At 28.8% G+C, this 16,800-nt stretch overlaps 2 protein-coding genes across 3 annotated transcripts; both read left to right on the top strand.

Moving 5' to 3' along the window:
* The first annotated feature begins 20 nt into the window (after window positions 1-20).
* Window positions 21-5,858, top strand: LOC142230730 (actin-5C). 2 transcript variants are annotated; one of them, XM_075301360.1, is made up of 2 exons: window positions 21-178; window positions 4,143-5,858. In XM_075301360.1, the coding sequence occupies exon 2, from the start codon at window positions 4,151-4,153 to the stop codon at window positions 5,279-5,281; it is 1,131 nt and encodes a 376-aa protein (XP_075157475.1). In that variant the 5' UTR covers window positions 21-178; window positions 4,143-4,150; the 3' UTR covers window positions 5,282-5,858. The 2 variants fall into 2 exon arrangements, with proteins under 2 accessions (XP_075157475.1, XP_075157476.1); XM_075301361.1 differs by lacking the exon at window positions 21-178 and adding an exon at window positions 2,907-3,056.
* A 3,787-nt stretch (window positions 5,859-9,645) lies between these two features.
* Window positions 9,646-15,654, top strand: LOC142230731 (uncharacterized). Its single transcript, XM_075301362.1, has 3 exons — window positions 9,646-9,731; window positions 10,484-10,528; window positions 11,338-15,654. Exon 3 carries the CDS (start codon window positions 11,350-11,352, stop codon window positions 14,470-14,472), a length of 3,123 nt encoding a protein of 1,040 aa, XP_075157477.1. The 5' UTR covers window positions 9,646-9,731; window positions 10,484-10,528; window positions 11,338-11,349; the 3' UTR covers window positions 14,473-15,654.
* Window positions 15,655-16,800: the final 1,146 nt, after the last annotated feature.

The following is a 16,800-nucleotide window of genomic DNA, read 5'->3' on the forward strand; positions in this document are numbered from 1 at the left end:
TATACGGAAAGCGCGCGATAGGGGTGGACGCCTTTATAAACGCCTGTCACAACGAGTTTTGCTATCATTACAGTTTGCGTTCTTGTGCTGTGTGTTGGATACATCGCGAGACCTCCCAAACCAACAAACAAAAGACTTAATTTATTTATTTAATTTTTAGTAACTTAAATACAAAAAAGTAAGTATCACTCAACAATGGATCAGTGAAAATTAAGAAAAATTCAAAAGTGGCAAAGATATTTCTGTGAGAAAATTGAATTGAAAAAAAATTTTGGTGAAAAACTCTTCCAAAACTATAAAATGAAAACAAATTGTGGATAAATTGAAACAAACTGGGACCTGAACCCATGAACTTTGAAAATCACCAAATGTGGATTAAACCAAAATAGTGTGGATTACTTTACTTACCAAAAAAAACTGGATTATCAATCGTACTACATAATGAAGAAATTTAAATTTAAAAGTGCCATTGATTTACGATAATCGTGATCGAGAACTCAAAATATTATATAACAAACAGTTCACTATGATAAGATAAAAACACATGAATCTAGAACTTGAATATGCGTGAGATTAATAAAACGTATCAGCGAAAAAAAATTAATATAATTTCCAACTCCATGACCATTCGAAAAGATCTAATCTAGCATAGTGATTATCTCTACGTTAAAAGCCGTTATAAATGTGAAAGTGTTGCCACACTTCTAATATAAATGCATAATTGTTACTTCCCAAATTTGGCATTGTTCTTTTAAATAGAGTCTTGGCATCTTTCAATCCATCAGCAAAAGTGTTTTGTTTTTATCTCGCATAGGTAAACTTGTACAACTAATGATGTGTATAATTTCGAAACTTTCTTTTTTTTCTCTTGAGGCTCTCTCTACAAAACCGAAAACTAAACTTTCACATTTTGGGACGAAAGTCGTGTCATTTAAAAAATTCGTTTATTTAAATGAAAAATTGTGAAAAATTTCGTTTAAAAAAGTAGGTTTTTATTGAAATTTAAGAATGATATCGAACTCTAAACTGAAAAAAAAGAAAATAATAAATAGTATAATTACCATTAGTCCATATGTCATGAAAATTTTACGCCACATTTAAGACAATATCGGAACCCCTTGCAAATTTTTTTATTTAATTATGAGTGTAAAAAAGGGAACGTGTGCTAAAATCGTTTATAACAATTTTAGATATTTCACGTAATTGCTTATCACAAATCTCTTAACCATAATGAACAATAGAGGTTCAGGTAGTAGAAAGAGGATCAGTAAATTCAATTTTCGGCAAAATGTTATGGCGCCTCCAACCAGAGTCTAGTTTTATTTAAGGCAACTACAGACTTTCCAAGAATACAGAATTGGATAGATATTTCGTCTATTATGCAGAAAATGAAGTTAAAAGTTGTAATAAATTGTAAACTCTACAACTACGGACTGTTTTCATTCCAACTTGTTATATGGTTCCGTTGCATACTAATCGTTTGACAGATCTGCGAGACACACATCTAAAAAATTAGAATTCTAATAATACACCAGAATGTCAAGTACACAAAAATCAATTTTTTTTGTACTTGGAAAATTGAAGATATGTTCGAATTTCGATTCCAAACTCCAATATATGTAGATTACTCAAATTTGCTCAAGGACCAAAAAGTTGAGCTATCGCAATTTCATATAATTTACCTAGATTTAAATTAACATTTGCCTACTAATATCATGACAATATCAGGAAAAGACCTGTGTTTACGATTGCTAAAAACGGAACTGCTGCAAATTCTTCAAAATGTCAAGTATACAAAAATAAAACTTCGAATTTCAATTCAGAACTCCAATAGAGTTTGCTAGAATTTATTCAAGGACCAACAATTGTACGATCGCGATTTCATACAATTTACCTTGATTTTAATTAACTTTTGTTGCTAGATATACTTCCTTCTAGGTAAATAACGCAAACATCTATTTATAGTTGTTATAAATATATGTGTATGTTTAGGGGCATATACCACCTACCTTTAAAATATTTTATTTAAGCTTATCAAAAATACTTGAATATAATTTAGGTAACGTTTTTATCAGTAAACGAACACGTCATTTTCTATATAACCAAGTATTTGTGTTTTTTTTTTTGTTGCTGACTGTGAATATCACAAGACGAGAGACGATGTGGAAAAAAACTTGAACTTGACTCAGTTTGGTGGTTTCCGCACACATACGGACTGTGTATTTTTTCTTAGGAAACACACAAACACAAATCTCCCATCCAGGAAAATGCCGGTTTGAAAATGGCAACTTAGCCAAATACAGAACAATTTCAAGAATTTTTGAATTTTGTTAAACCCCCATTAACTCGAAATGGATATGGGTGTGCGATGACTATGAAATATATATGTACGTGTTTGTGTGTGTATATATACAATAAAACCATACTTGGTTAGACTCTTTTTGTTAAACTTTTTTCATCTCTGGCTTTCTCTCATTCTACTGCTGCCCCTTGTACACATATATATTTCTATAAAAATCCTCTCTCATTTCAAAAAGTAACGATTTTCGTTTCATATTTTGTTGTTGCTTTGAATGAATACAAGCTTTGGAACAGAAAACATGACCATATATGGTCACAAAAATTGGTTAATCGCAAACCGACTGCGATTTTGACACTCACTGGAGAGTCACACATACATTCGGGCTCGAATTCATATCTCTCTGCACACACCCAAAGAGAAAATGAATTGCATTTACCACTATGAGAAAGAAAGAAATGGAACTATAACTGATTCAGTATATCGAAGAGAACTTCGAACAAAGAGTAGGAAAAAAGAGAGTGTGGTTTATTCATACAACAAAACCAACAAGCTGCCTACTCGTTGTTCCTACGTGGTACACCAACACACTCATATACGACGCATATCTTTCTTTACTGTTTTTTCATTTCATTTCATTTCATTTAGGGGGAAAAAATTAACTGACTTTCCTCTAACTGGTAATTTCATTCGTAGTTCGGCTGTCAAAGCGCTCAGGTCGTTTCTTCTGTTCATCTACCCAACTAATCAAGACACGGTACGTCATCAATTCTTAATTGAGCAACAAAAAAAAAAAGTGGTTAAGAAAATTTTTAATTATCTTCGGTGATACTCTTTTGTGGCATTAGTGAAAACAAAAAAAAATATGTGAAGGAACAGTATAAATATTAAAAAAGTGTTTTTTGAAGTTTACACCCTAGCTTAGAAAAGTGTAAAATTAATTTGAGGAATCATCATTCTCTTGCTAACATCGTACGCCATTTTCTTTACACTTTTTTTCTTCTTCCAATTCCTCAATACCGGCTTTTAGACTTCAATTCAAGGGCGTTGCCCTTTCCCTCTATTCGCTTTTCCAATGCAGATCTAAAAAAAGCCGCTAGTGGTTTTAGTACTTTTTTTCTTATCCTCTTTCTACTCTTCCACAGAGTTGTTCGAAAAGAAGGTAGCTGCTACTTTTTTTTATCCAGTACTTGATACACTGATTTTTATGTCTTTTTTGAAAGGCATACAATGATAGTTTTCGTTTTAATAAATTTTTTAAATTCAAAATTTTGCAATTCGATTTTATATAAAATTTTTAATTTTTTAATACATTTCATCAAAAGAAATTATATTGGCTCAAAATTTGAATCACATAAAATTACAATTCAAGGATGTAAGCATAAAATCTTAATATGACACTAGAGATAAAGGCTAAATCAAGGATTTTTCCAAATTGAAATCTGTTGCAAGCTTCTAAAGCGCAATTTTTCCATCGATATTTGGCTTATTCTACTTTGAGGTATAGAAATCTCATGATTTTTGGAACTTCTATACCACTATATATTCTAAGGACTCGTAAGGAACTTGTATGCAAACCTTACAGGGTGTGGCACCATTTCAGGAAATTATGGATTGGTCTATATTGCTTAGAATTGAAGCTTTCAAAAATGCCTTTTTATGGATCCCTCCACACGGCTCTTATATTTAAAACCAAATTTGTAATCCTAATTTTTTTTTATAAAAAAAATCAAATTACAGAAAAGCTACAAAATATTTTTGCCACTTAACCAAACATTGCATCGAACACTCCTCCGTAGTGAATTAAACTAATAAGCCATTCTCTGTTTTTTTTTTATTGTAGCAAACAAAATGTGCGACGAAGAAGTTGCTGCCTTAGTTGTTGATAACGGTTCCGGTATGTGCAAAGCCGGTTTCGCTGGTGATGATGCTCCCCGTGCTGTATTCCCCTCCATTGTGGGCCGCCCCCGTCATCAAGGTGTTATGGTTGGTATGGGACAGAAGGACTCGTATGTCGGTGATGAAGCTCAAAGCAAACGTGGTATCCTCACATTGAAATACCCCATTGAGCACGGTATTGTCACCAACTGGGATGATATGGAGAAAATCTGGCATCACACTTTCTACAATGAATTGCGTGTGGCCCCCGAAGAGCACCCAGTTTTGTTGACTGAAGCCCCCTTGAATCCCAAAGCCAATCGTGAGAAGATGACACAAATCATGTTCGAAACTTTCAACACACCCGCTATGTATGTGGCCATCCAAGCTGTATTGTCCTTGTATGCCTCCGGTCGTACCACTGGTATCGTTTTGGATTCCGGTGATGGTGTCTCTCACACTGTACCCATCTATGAAGGTTATGCCTTGCCCCATGCTATCTTGCGTTTGGATTTGGCTGGTCGTGACTTGACTGACTACTTAATGAAGATCTTGACTGAACGTGGTTATTCCTTCACCACCACAGCTGAACGTGAAATCGTTCGTGACATTAAGGAAAAATTGTGCTATGTTGCTTTGGACTTTGAACAAGAAATGGCCACAGCTGCTAGCAGCTCTAGCTTGGAGAAGAGCTACGAATTGCCCGATGGTCAAGTAATCACCATTGGCAATGAACGTTTCCGTTGCCCCGAAGCTTTGTTCCAACCTTCCTTCTTGGGTATGGAAGCCTGTGGTATCCACGAAACCACTTACAACTCCATCATGAAGTGCGATGTTGATATCCGTAAGGACTTGTACGCCAACACTGTCTTGTCTGGTGGTACCACTATGTATCCTGGTATTGCCGACCGTATGCAAAAGGAAATCACCGCCTTGGCTCCATCAACCATGAAGATCAAGATCATTGCTCCTCCAGAACGTAAATACTCTGTATGGATCGGTGGTTCCATCTTGGCTTCCTTGTCTACCTTCCAACAGATGTGGATCTCCAAACAGGAATATGATGAATCCGGCCCCTCCATTGTGCACAGAAAGTGCTTCTAAGCGGTTTCTTATTGCATACACAACAGCAATGCTACACCACTTTTGCCTCCTCATTCTATCCACAACAGTCAAGTGGTGGACTTATGGAACGATGTCGCATAATTGGTGTACATGGTTGATGTTTTAGTAGCTGCCGTATTAGTCGTAGTAATTATAAGGAGAAGTTTAAGACCCATAACAACAACAACACAACAACAACCACAAGAGGAAAAGAGGAGGTTTTAATATAGAAAAGGAGGAGATAATGCTCCACTAAGGAAATTTTCATATTTTAATGAAAATTCTCCTTGGTTTAGTGTTTAAAAAAGAAGAAAAACTATTCCAAAAGAATCATTTTTTAAGAGAAAAAAAAGAAAACATACGTTCCACACTTAAATATTACACACAAGAGCAAAAACAACAACATACATTTACAAGAACATCCCAAAAAACAAATAATTAATTTGCAAATTATAATAATTTTTATTATTTTTTTATTTTATTTTATTTTTTGAAAACAACTCGCAAATGTATTATTATTTCTTAATTATTATTATTATATAATTATATAAAAAAGATGAAAAAACCCTAAACAAAACTGTCTTTTTCCTTAACCATCACCAATCAAAAATATCACATCCACCACCGCTATCATCATTCCTCACATCCATTTGTTGACTTTTCACCCATCCACTCACCTCACCACCATATATCCTTTCATACCAATGGTAGAGCTAGGAGTTAGATACGTAAGCATATTCTTCTATCTCTACTAAATCGATAGATAGTCCTTCTAAGAAAAAAAAAAAAAACTGCGCGGTTATCAAATCAACGATATTGTCTACCGAGTTTCTGCGGTTTCCCCTCCTGCCAAAAAGATATGCAATGTTTAAAAAAATATATATATTTATTTGTTTGTGTTTTCCATGTTGTTCTTGGAAAGGAAAATCTTTTAAATTTGTTTTTCGACCTTTTTTAATGTAATATTAACCTACTTAATATTCTTTCTTCCTCCCCGACAAGAACATCTTGAATGGAAATCTAACCGTCATTATATGATGATGACTTAATCCTATTTCGTAAGCACTTTTTTTTAATGAAAAGCAAAAAAAAATCGCACACAGTTTTATTTAAAAAAAAGAAATGCCAAAATTCTAAAAGTTGCATGCCACGAAACGAAGAGTGTTTTTTTTTTATAGAAAACCAACTGCAAGAATGATATACTATATACATTTACATATAAACTAACTAATTATGTTGAGAAAGTTATACACGATCTCACTATTGGAAAAAAAGAATCACAAATAGAAACAAAAAAGGAATTATTATTGTGTCTAAAAACACAGAACAAGCCGAAGTTTGAGAACAAAAGAAAAAAAACTGAAAACCCCGATGAAAGTAATGGAGAAAAATGAATCAACATCAATGAAATTGTAATAATTTTGTCAATAAAAAAGTCTTACAAAAAATTAAAATGTATGTAGTATTACTAGGTTTTATTTAATGCAAAGCAGTTAGGCTTGAAATTTATGGAATATTTCTACGAAAATCTACTTTGATGTGGGTTGGATCCAAGTGAGAACTTTGTCACATGAGAACTTTTATCATATTCGCTTTATCTCGTACCATTTATGATGATGGCATAACAGGTCAATCGAAAAGTCACATACTAGCCCATTTAGCCCTAATCTCTAAAAGACTCGTGTATAAATTTCATAGCTTGGATAATCAATTTGAGTTAAGCAACTTTTTTTTACGAACATTTATTTTGGAGTGGGTTCATAGTTTGCAGTGGGTTCATAGTGCATTGTTGAGAAAATAAAATTTTGACAAAATTTTCTATAGAAATAAATTTTTGACAAAATTTTGTATTAAAATAAAACTTGATACAATTTTCTATAAAAATAAAATTTTGACAAAATTTTCTATAGAAATAAAATTTTGACAAAATTTTCTATAGAAATAAAATTTTGACGAAACTTTCTATAGAAATAAAATTTTGAATATTTTTTTATAGGAATAAACTTTTGACAAAATTTTCAATAAAAATAAAATTTTGTCAAAATTTTCATTAAAAAAATTTTGACAAAATTTTCGAATTATAAAATTTTGAAAAAAAAATTCTATAGAAATAAAATTTTGACAAAATTTTCTATAGAAATACAATTTTGACCAAAATTTCTATATAAATAAAATTTTGGGAAAATTTTCAATAAAAATAAAATTTTGGGAAAATTTTCAATAAAAATAAAATTTTGTCAAAATTTTCATTAAAAATAAAATTTTGACAAAATTTTCTATAGAAATAAAATTTTGAAAAAGTTTTCTATAGAAATAAAATTTTAAAAAAGTTTTCTATAGAGATAAAATTGTGACACAATTTTCTATAGAAATAAAATTTTGCCACAAAATTCTAAAGAAATAAAATGTTGACAAAATTTATTTATTTATTTATTTATTTCAAAATTTTTCGTAATACAAAGCCTATAAGGCCAATTAATTTATATTACTTATGACAAATCCTGAGTAAATTTTCCATAGAAATAACATTTTGACAGTATTATTTCACAATTTTGACTTAATAAATAAAATATGAACAAAATTATCAATAAAAATAAAATTTTGACAAAATTTTCTATAGAAGTAAAATGTTGACAAAACTTTCTATAGAAATATAATTTTGACAAAATGTTCTACCGAAATAAAATAGTGACAAAATTTCCTACAGAAATAAAATTTTGAAAATTTTGAAAATTTTCTATAGAAATAAAAATTGGAAAAAAAATTATAGAAATGAAATTTTGGCAAAATTTTATAGAAATGACATTTTGACAAAATTTTCTATAAAAATAAAATTTTGACAACATTTTTTATAGAAATAAAATTTTGACAACATTTTCAATAGAAATAAAATGTTGGCAAAATTTTCTATCAAAATGAAATTTTGACAAAATTTTCTATAAAAATAAAATTTTAACAAAATTTTTTATAGAAATAAAATGTTGACACAATTTTAGAAATAAAATTCTTACAATACTATATGACAATTTTGACTTACTAAAAATTTCTAATAAAAGTAAAATTTTGACAACATTTTCTATAGAAATAAAATTTTGGCAAAATTTTCTATAGAAATAAAATTTTGACAAAATTTTCAATAAAAATAAAATTTTGAAATTTTCATTAAAAATAAAATTTTCGATAGTTATAAAATTTTGAAAAAAAATTTTATAGAAATAAAATTTTTACAAAATTTTCTATAGAAATGCAATTTTGACCAAAATTTCTATAGAAATAAAATTTTGACAAAATTTTCAATTAAAATAAAATTTTGACAAAATTTTCATTAAAAATAAAATTTTAACAAAATTTTCTATAGAAATAACATTTTGACAAAGTTTTCTATAGAGATAAAATTGTGACAAAATTTTCTATAGAAATAAAATTTTGCCACAAAATTCTAAAGAAATAAAATGTTGACAAAATTTTCTATAGAAATAACATTTTGACAGTATTATTTGTCAATTTTGACTTAATAAATAAAATATGAACAAAATTTTCGATAAAAATAAAATTTTGACAAAATTTTCTATAGAAGTAAAATGTTGACAAAACTTTCTATAGAAATATAATTTTGACAAAATATTCTACCGAAATAAAATAGTGACAAAATTTCTGTAGGAACTTACTAAAAATTTTTAATAAAAGTAAAATTTTGACAACATTTTCTATAGAAATAAAATTTTGGCAAAATTTTCTATAGAAATAAATTTTTGACAAAATTTTCTATAGAAATATAATTTTGACAAAATATTCTACCGAAATAAAATGGTTACAAAATTTCCGACAGAAATAAAATTTTGGCAAAATTTTCTATAGAAATAAAAATTGGAAAAAAATTTTTAGAAATGAAATTTTGACAAAATTTTCTATAAAAAAATAAAATTTTGACAAAATTTTCTATAAAAATAAAATTTTGTCAAAATTTTTATAGAAATAAAATGTTGACAAAATTTTCTATCAAAATTATTTTTTTTTATAGAAATAAAATGTTGACAAAATTTTCTATTGAAAAATAATATTGACAAAATTTTCTACCGAAGTAAACTAGTGACAAAATTCCCTACAGGAATACATTTTTGACAAAATTTTCTATAAAAATAAAATTTTGTCAAAATTTTCTATACAAATAAAATTTTGACAAAATTTTTTATACAAATAAAATTTTGACAAAATTTTCTATAGGAATAAATTTTTGATATATAATACAATATATATATATATAGCGGTTTATTACAACGCATATATTTCGGTCTCACCTATTACATTCATTCACAATAGCTACTGACAACAAAAATACTTTGTAGAGTTTCTATTTTCTTTATCCAGGACGCCCGCAAAAAAAAAACATCTGTCCAGTTTTGTTTACCTAGATGGAAATTTAATTCTAATGTTTTGAACATACTTCCACCAAAGAAGCAAAGAGTATAAATAACTAAAGAGGGTCGAAATCGCTCACTTACGATATGCCCAAATGCCATAGATTAGGGTCAAACATGCAACATGTTTTATTTACGTTTGATAACATGGAAAAATTATAAGGCGTGTTCTGCAATGTGTGTTAGATTTTCATTATGTTCAAATTATTTTTTCATTAAAAAACAAAACGAAAAACGCAAAAAAGGACCAAAAGAATACTTCTGTTTGCTAAATCTATGAATTCTATGTCCCAAAACATTCATTCGATAAGTTGTCGTGTTTTAGACAATTTATTAAAGATCGGTAAATAATAAATTTACTGTTTTTTTATGAAAATATGACTTTAACATACTTAAGCAAACATTTCAAGGAACATCTGAATTAGTACCTACACGAAATTTCGGCTAAAGCTGAATACTTGGCTTAACGTAAAATACTCCAGAAAACTTTCACTTTTTCACTAGATTTCCGCGTGAAGTTGTTTTTTAACATTTATAAAAATTATAAGAATTCACTTCTTATTATAAATTAAAAAAATTTTTAATTACAAAAAGAATAATTTGATTTTTCAAAATCGAATCGCAAGTTACCGAAACAAAACCATGTGAAAAACCGTAGAAAACAAAAGGGAATACGAAGAAAATGTTGGTACCGTTTTGCAACATGTTCGACCCTAATCTATGGCATTTATACGATATTTCAAAAATGAGACGTTTCGACCCTCTTGTTTATTTATACTCTTTGCAAAGAAGTCATATATTGTATGGCGCCATCGTTTAATCCAAATAGGTAAAATAAGAAAGTACAGCTTTATATCAAAGAGTATAAATAAACAAGAGGGTCGAAACGTCTCATTTTTGAAATATCGTATAAATGCCATAGATTAGGGTCGAACATGTTGCAAAACGGTACCAACATTTTCTTCGTATTCCCTTTTGTTTTCTACGGTTTTTCACATGGTTTTGTTTCGGTAACTTGCGATTCGATTTTGAAAAATCAAATTATTCTTTTTGTAATTAAAAATTTTTTTAATTTATAATAAGAAGTGAATTCTTATAATTTTTATAAATGTTAAAAAACAACTTCACGCGGAAATCTAGTGAAAAAGTGAAAGTTTTCTGGAGTATTTTACGTTAAGCCAAGTATTCAGCTTTAGCCGAAATTTCGTGTAGGTACTAATTCAGATGTTCCTTGAAATGTTTGCTTAAGTATGTTAAAGTCATATTTTCATAAAAAAACAGTAAATTTATTATTTACCGATCTTTAATAAATTGTCTAAAACACGACAACTTATCGAATGAATGTTTTGGGACATAGAATTCATAGATTTAGCAAACAGAAGTATTCTTTTGGTCCTTTTTTGCGTTTTTCGTTTTGTTTTTTAATGAAAAAATAATTTGAACATAATGAAAATCTAACACACATTGCAGAACACGCCTTATAATTTTTCCATGTTATCAAACGTAAATAAAACATGTTGCATGTTTGACCCTAATCTATGGCATTTGGGCATATCGTAAGTGAGCGATTTCGACCCTCTTTAGTTATTTATACTCTTTGCTTTATATATCCCATTTATACTTGAATTTTTATTGCAGAACATTTTTAAAATGGGAAACGAAGAAAAGCTTGGCTTTAATAAGAAGAAAGAGAAATGGTCAGATTCAGACCATTCTGATATTAGTGAAAATGACATTAGCATTTTGTCCGATAATGAAATTGATTTGTTATCGGAATTCATAACTAATACCCAGCCGGAAAATAATGAAACTTCAGATTCGGAAAGTTCACTACGAACTGATGATGATAACATCAGTATAATGTCCGACAATGATATCGATTTGTTGGCAGAATTTATAAAAACCCATGCAAACGATTTGGGCAAAGAGTTGAAATGCAGCGTCTATGGATCGGATCAAGTGAACACCAGAGACAAGTCTGGAGAAAGAAAAGTTGTAAAACCTGGTACCAAGGACCATCGTATATTAACACCAGAAGAAAAAAGATTTAGGAGATACATTTATTATCTTAAACGTATTTGGTATTTTAATCAGCTAGATCCTGAAAAATTGGATAAAGATGATTTACGTTTTAAACGGAGAATGTCCAATTTTATTATATCCTATGAAAGTAAGGCTGACAAAGATAGTCTTAAAAATGTCTTGGTTTTTGTTTTAAATGAATCAAAAGATGGGGCTCAGAAAATAGCCCTTAGAAGAGACGAAATTCATGTGGAGGCTCAGAGAAAACTATCAAAAAGTGCTAGGCAAAGGCAACGATTTTATAATAAAGATCTACCAGAGATGCCGCGAAAACCTTCGAATCAAGTTGTAATTGTTTCCGTGCCCCAACAATGTATACCCAAAATACAAGATACAGCAAATTGTCATAAATTTGAAATGCAAGGAAATTCATCCAAGTCCAATACTCCAAGTTTATGTCAGAAACGTACATATAAAAATGCCTATATCACACTGAAAAAACTAAATTCTTTTAATTCCAAAGAATTAAACTGTACACAGAGCAAAAGCAAGAGGTGGGCCTGTAAAATCATAAACCAATTCGAAGCACAATTTGGGAAATTGGGAGGAGAGGATACCTCCTCACCAATTGAAATGAAAACCAATGGCACATATGAAAAAGATTTGAGTGCTATAAACTACGAAGATTTTGAAATAAATTCAAACGATGAATTGGTGGAAAGAGAGGAATGTATATCACCTATAAAATTAAACGAGTCTATGGATGTTATCACTCCAAACGGTGATACAGAAGAAAGTGATGGCAACGACGACGACGAAACGTGTGAAATGAATACGTTACAATCAAAAACTTCAGCCAAGAAAAAGAGAAGAAATAGGAAAAATTCAAACGATGAATTGGTGGAAAGAGAGGAAGAATGTATATCACCTATAAAATTAAACGAGTCTATGAAAGTTATCACTCCAAACGGTGATGCAGATGAAAGTGATGGCAACGACGACGACAAAACGTGTGAAATGAATGCGTTACATTCAAAAACTTCAGCCAAGAAAAAGAGAAGAAATAAGAAAAATAGGAAAAAGAAAAACAGGCGAAGAAAGAGTAAGAAAAAGACTACTTCTAATGTCCACATTAACGTAAAACAAAATAGACAAGCATTTCTCGAAATTGAAAATAAAATAAATTTTGCTGATGAAGGTACAACACAGGCTAAAGGAAACGACCAACAGATGGTGCCAAAGGTTACAGAACAAATATCTTCTGAAATTCGAAATAAATTACATACAATGGAAGATTTTAGAAAAGTTTCTGAAACTGGAATATCTGAGACACCATATACAAATAACGGAGCAGACATGGTCAATCTGCTGAACTATGAGGAATTGGTGGAATCAGGGGATTTACCCTCAAAAACTATTGGGAATATCCATGACAATGCAATATCATTTAAAAAACAATCAATCGGCAAAGATAATATGTCAAAAGGCGTGGAAATCAGAAAAGAAAATACTTCCTTCGATCCAAAAATAAATTATTCAGATTATATTGAAACATTGGAGAAAAATGGAACTGGAATATCTGAGACACCGTATATAATTAATGGATCAGACATAGTCAATCTGCTGGAATATGACGAATTGGAGGTATCAGCGAATTTGCCCTCAAACACCATTGGATATACCCACGACAATTCAATAACATTTAAAAAACAATCATCCTGCAAAGATAATATGTCAAATGGCGAAGAAATCAGAAAAGAAAATACATCATTCGATCCACAAATAAATTATTCTGATTATATTGAAATATTGGAGAAAAACGAATTAACACAACAAACCAATGAGATGAAAGTTATCGCTACTATACCCGAATGGGTATATGATGACTATTCCCAAATTTCAATAGAAACATATCATCAAGCTATTAAAAAGCTTCAAAAATTCGACCAAAGAAATCCAAATACAAGTGAATTATGCTATGGTGAAAAGAGAATAAGGGATTCTATACTTTTTAAAATCTTCATATACCAAGCAAAATGTTGCGCAGCTAATGAAGAAGCACGAGCTGAAGTTTTGAATAAAATTGAAAACTTGGATTTGGTTCCACACATTTTGCAACCATATCAAAAAAATCAAGTAGATCGTTTTAAACGCTATATCAAATGTCTGGCTTATATTTGGAAAGCAAATGAAATTGAATGGACAGGGGACCCAGTACACTTTAACAGACATTCTGATTTCTGCGATTACATTATTGCCTATGAACAGGATAATCCAAAGGCATTGAACACTGTAATCACAATCCCCTTAAGGGTAAACGGTGATGGTAATAATCATGTAGGCCAATTACATTTTAAAACAATAAATCGCATGGAAGTAATTGTTACGAAAATTAATAATCAAAGTTCAATCAAAACGAAACTAAAAAAAGATGGAAAATGTCTCGGAGACAGCAGAAATTCAAATGCAAATCGAAATCGAGAGGATTTTCCTAAATTGATTTCAAGTTTGCCACCACAAAATCAATTGCAAAGTCTAATATGTGGCATAAAAGCAAATGAAGACACACTGCCTTCTTTACCATATCAAACTCCATCAGTGGGATACATCGATAAATCTAAGTCAGATGGTCTTAATCTTGTATCAGAAGAAATAGTAGACAAAGTTAAGACCGTCGAATGCAAACGTTCAAATAGCACTTCTCTTGATGATGATGGAATGCCCATATCGAAAATTCCAAAGTGTCAATAAGTAAAGGATTTATGAAAAATCCATTTCCAAACTAGGGAACTATAAAAAACGGGTATACTGATTATGCACCCCTAGCGGAAATTTTGTTTGCGTGCCAATAACACAAATTTCCAACGTATTTCTTATGGGACAAAATTGTAAATAACCGATAATAACGCCGCACGGAATTTTCGTTAGCAAAAATATTTATAACAATGCATTTCTTATGGTTAGCGGAAATTTCGGTTAGAGGTGCATACCAGCCTTAAACAAACATTTGTTTAGACTTTGGTGAATGTTTCGTGGTCATATGGCTAGGATATGTTTTTTTTGTAAAATTCGGAAGGGTCTCAAATCGTTTATATCACTTATTGTACAAAATGTTCCAAATTTCTTTAAACCGAAGTTATGTTGCTATTTATGCAGATCATTCTGAATTCAAAAACTGATCATTTGTTCATAGAAAAAAATGTCACAAAAATTTTTCCAATTAAAATTTTGAGTTTTAAAAATATTCAATTAAAAATTTAATTGACTCAACAAATTTTTTAATTGACCTTCAGTTAATTTTTTAATTGATACTATCATTTTTGTGATTGAAAACATTTCAATTAAAAATTTATTGGATCAATTAATATCGTGATTGAATCAGAAAAAATGTTTGTGTTTTTTTAATTGTCAGCATTAAACAATATAATTTAATTTTTTTAATTTTTTATTAATAACTACTCCATCTGGTCATCGCTATCCTTTATTAATAAATTTCTAATTAAATAAAACAAAAAAAAAATTGTTCGAATTTTCCACAAAAACCGAATATTTTGGTAGTTCAAATTTCGGCAATAATTTTTTTTCTATCAACAGTTGAGTTTACTGAATTTGTTACATTTCCTTAGCAACTAACTTTTTCCTTTGTTATTACTATGTCATTTGATTTGATTTTAATTTTTGTATTTTTCAGCTAAAAGTTGGCAAACTTGATCAAAAATCAGATTTTTTTTGTAAAACAGCAAATAATCTACCGTTTTGGAAAAACAAGCATTTATAATCAACTATTTTCAATAGATTAGGTTAGGTAATCTAACCTATGTCCTATAACTATAAACATATTCAATAGTACATTGTATATTAAATAAATCGGCCACTAAATGGCTTCAAAATGCAAAAATGAATATAAATAAACCAATAAGTTACAATATCAAATCATTTATGGGTTTAATTTCCAAATTTAACTAATTTTTCCTTTTAGCTATCAGAAATTTAATTATTTCACAGATAATCAAATGATAGTTTATTAATTTTGACAAAGTTTTCTATAGAAATAAAATTTTGAAAAAATTTTCTGTAGAAATAAAATGTTGACGAAATTTTCAATAGAAATAAAATTTTGACAAAATATTTTATGGAAATAAAATTTGGACAAAATTTTCTATAGAAATAAATTTTTTGATGAATTTTTCTATAGAAATAAAATTTTATAGCAATAAAATTTTGACAAAATTTTCTATAGAAATAAAATTTTGACAAAATTTTCTATAGAAATAAAATTTTGACAAAATTTTCTATAGAAATAAAATTTTGACAAAATTTTCTATAGAAATAAAATTTTGACAAAATTTTCTATAATAAAATTTTGACAAAATTCTCTATAGAAATAAAATTTTGACAAAATTTTCTATAGAAATAAAATTTTGACAAAATCTTCTATAGAAATAAAATTTTGACATTTTCTATAGAAATAAAAATTTTGAAAAAAAAATTATAGAAATAAAATTTTGAAAAAATTTTCTAAAGAAATAAAATTTTGACAAAATTTTCTATAGAAATAAAATTTTGACAAAATTTTTATGGAAATAAAATTTGGACAAAATTTTCTATAGAAATAAAATTTTGATGAATTTTTCTATAGAAATAAAAATTTGAAAACAATTTATAGAAATAAAATTTTGACAAAATTTTCTATAGAAATAAAATTTTGAAAAAATTTTCTATAGAAATAAAATTTTGACAAAATCTATAGAAATAAAATTTTGACAACATTTTCTATAGAAATAAAAATTTTGTAAAAAATTTTTATAGAAATAAAATTTTGACAAAATTTTCTATAGAAATAAAATTTTGGAAAATTTTTCTATAGGAATAAAAATTAGGAAAAATTTTCTATAGGAATACAAATTTGGAAACATTTTCTATAGGAATAATATATTGGAAAAATTCTCTGTAATTTTCTGTAGAAATAAAATGTTGACGAAATTTTCAATAGAAATAAAATTTTGACAAAATTTTTTATGGAAATAAAATTTGGACAAAATTTTCTATAGAAATAAATTTTTTGATGAATTTTTCTAT

This window comes from Haematobia irritans, chromosome 3 (genome assembly GCF_050003625.1).
Source record: "Haematobia irritans isolate KBUSLIRL chromosome 3, ASM5000362v1, whole genome shotgun sequence".
NCBI classification, from domain to species: Eukaryota; Metazoa; Arthropoda; class Insecta; order Diptera; family Muscidae; genus Haematobia; species Haematobia irritans.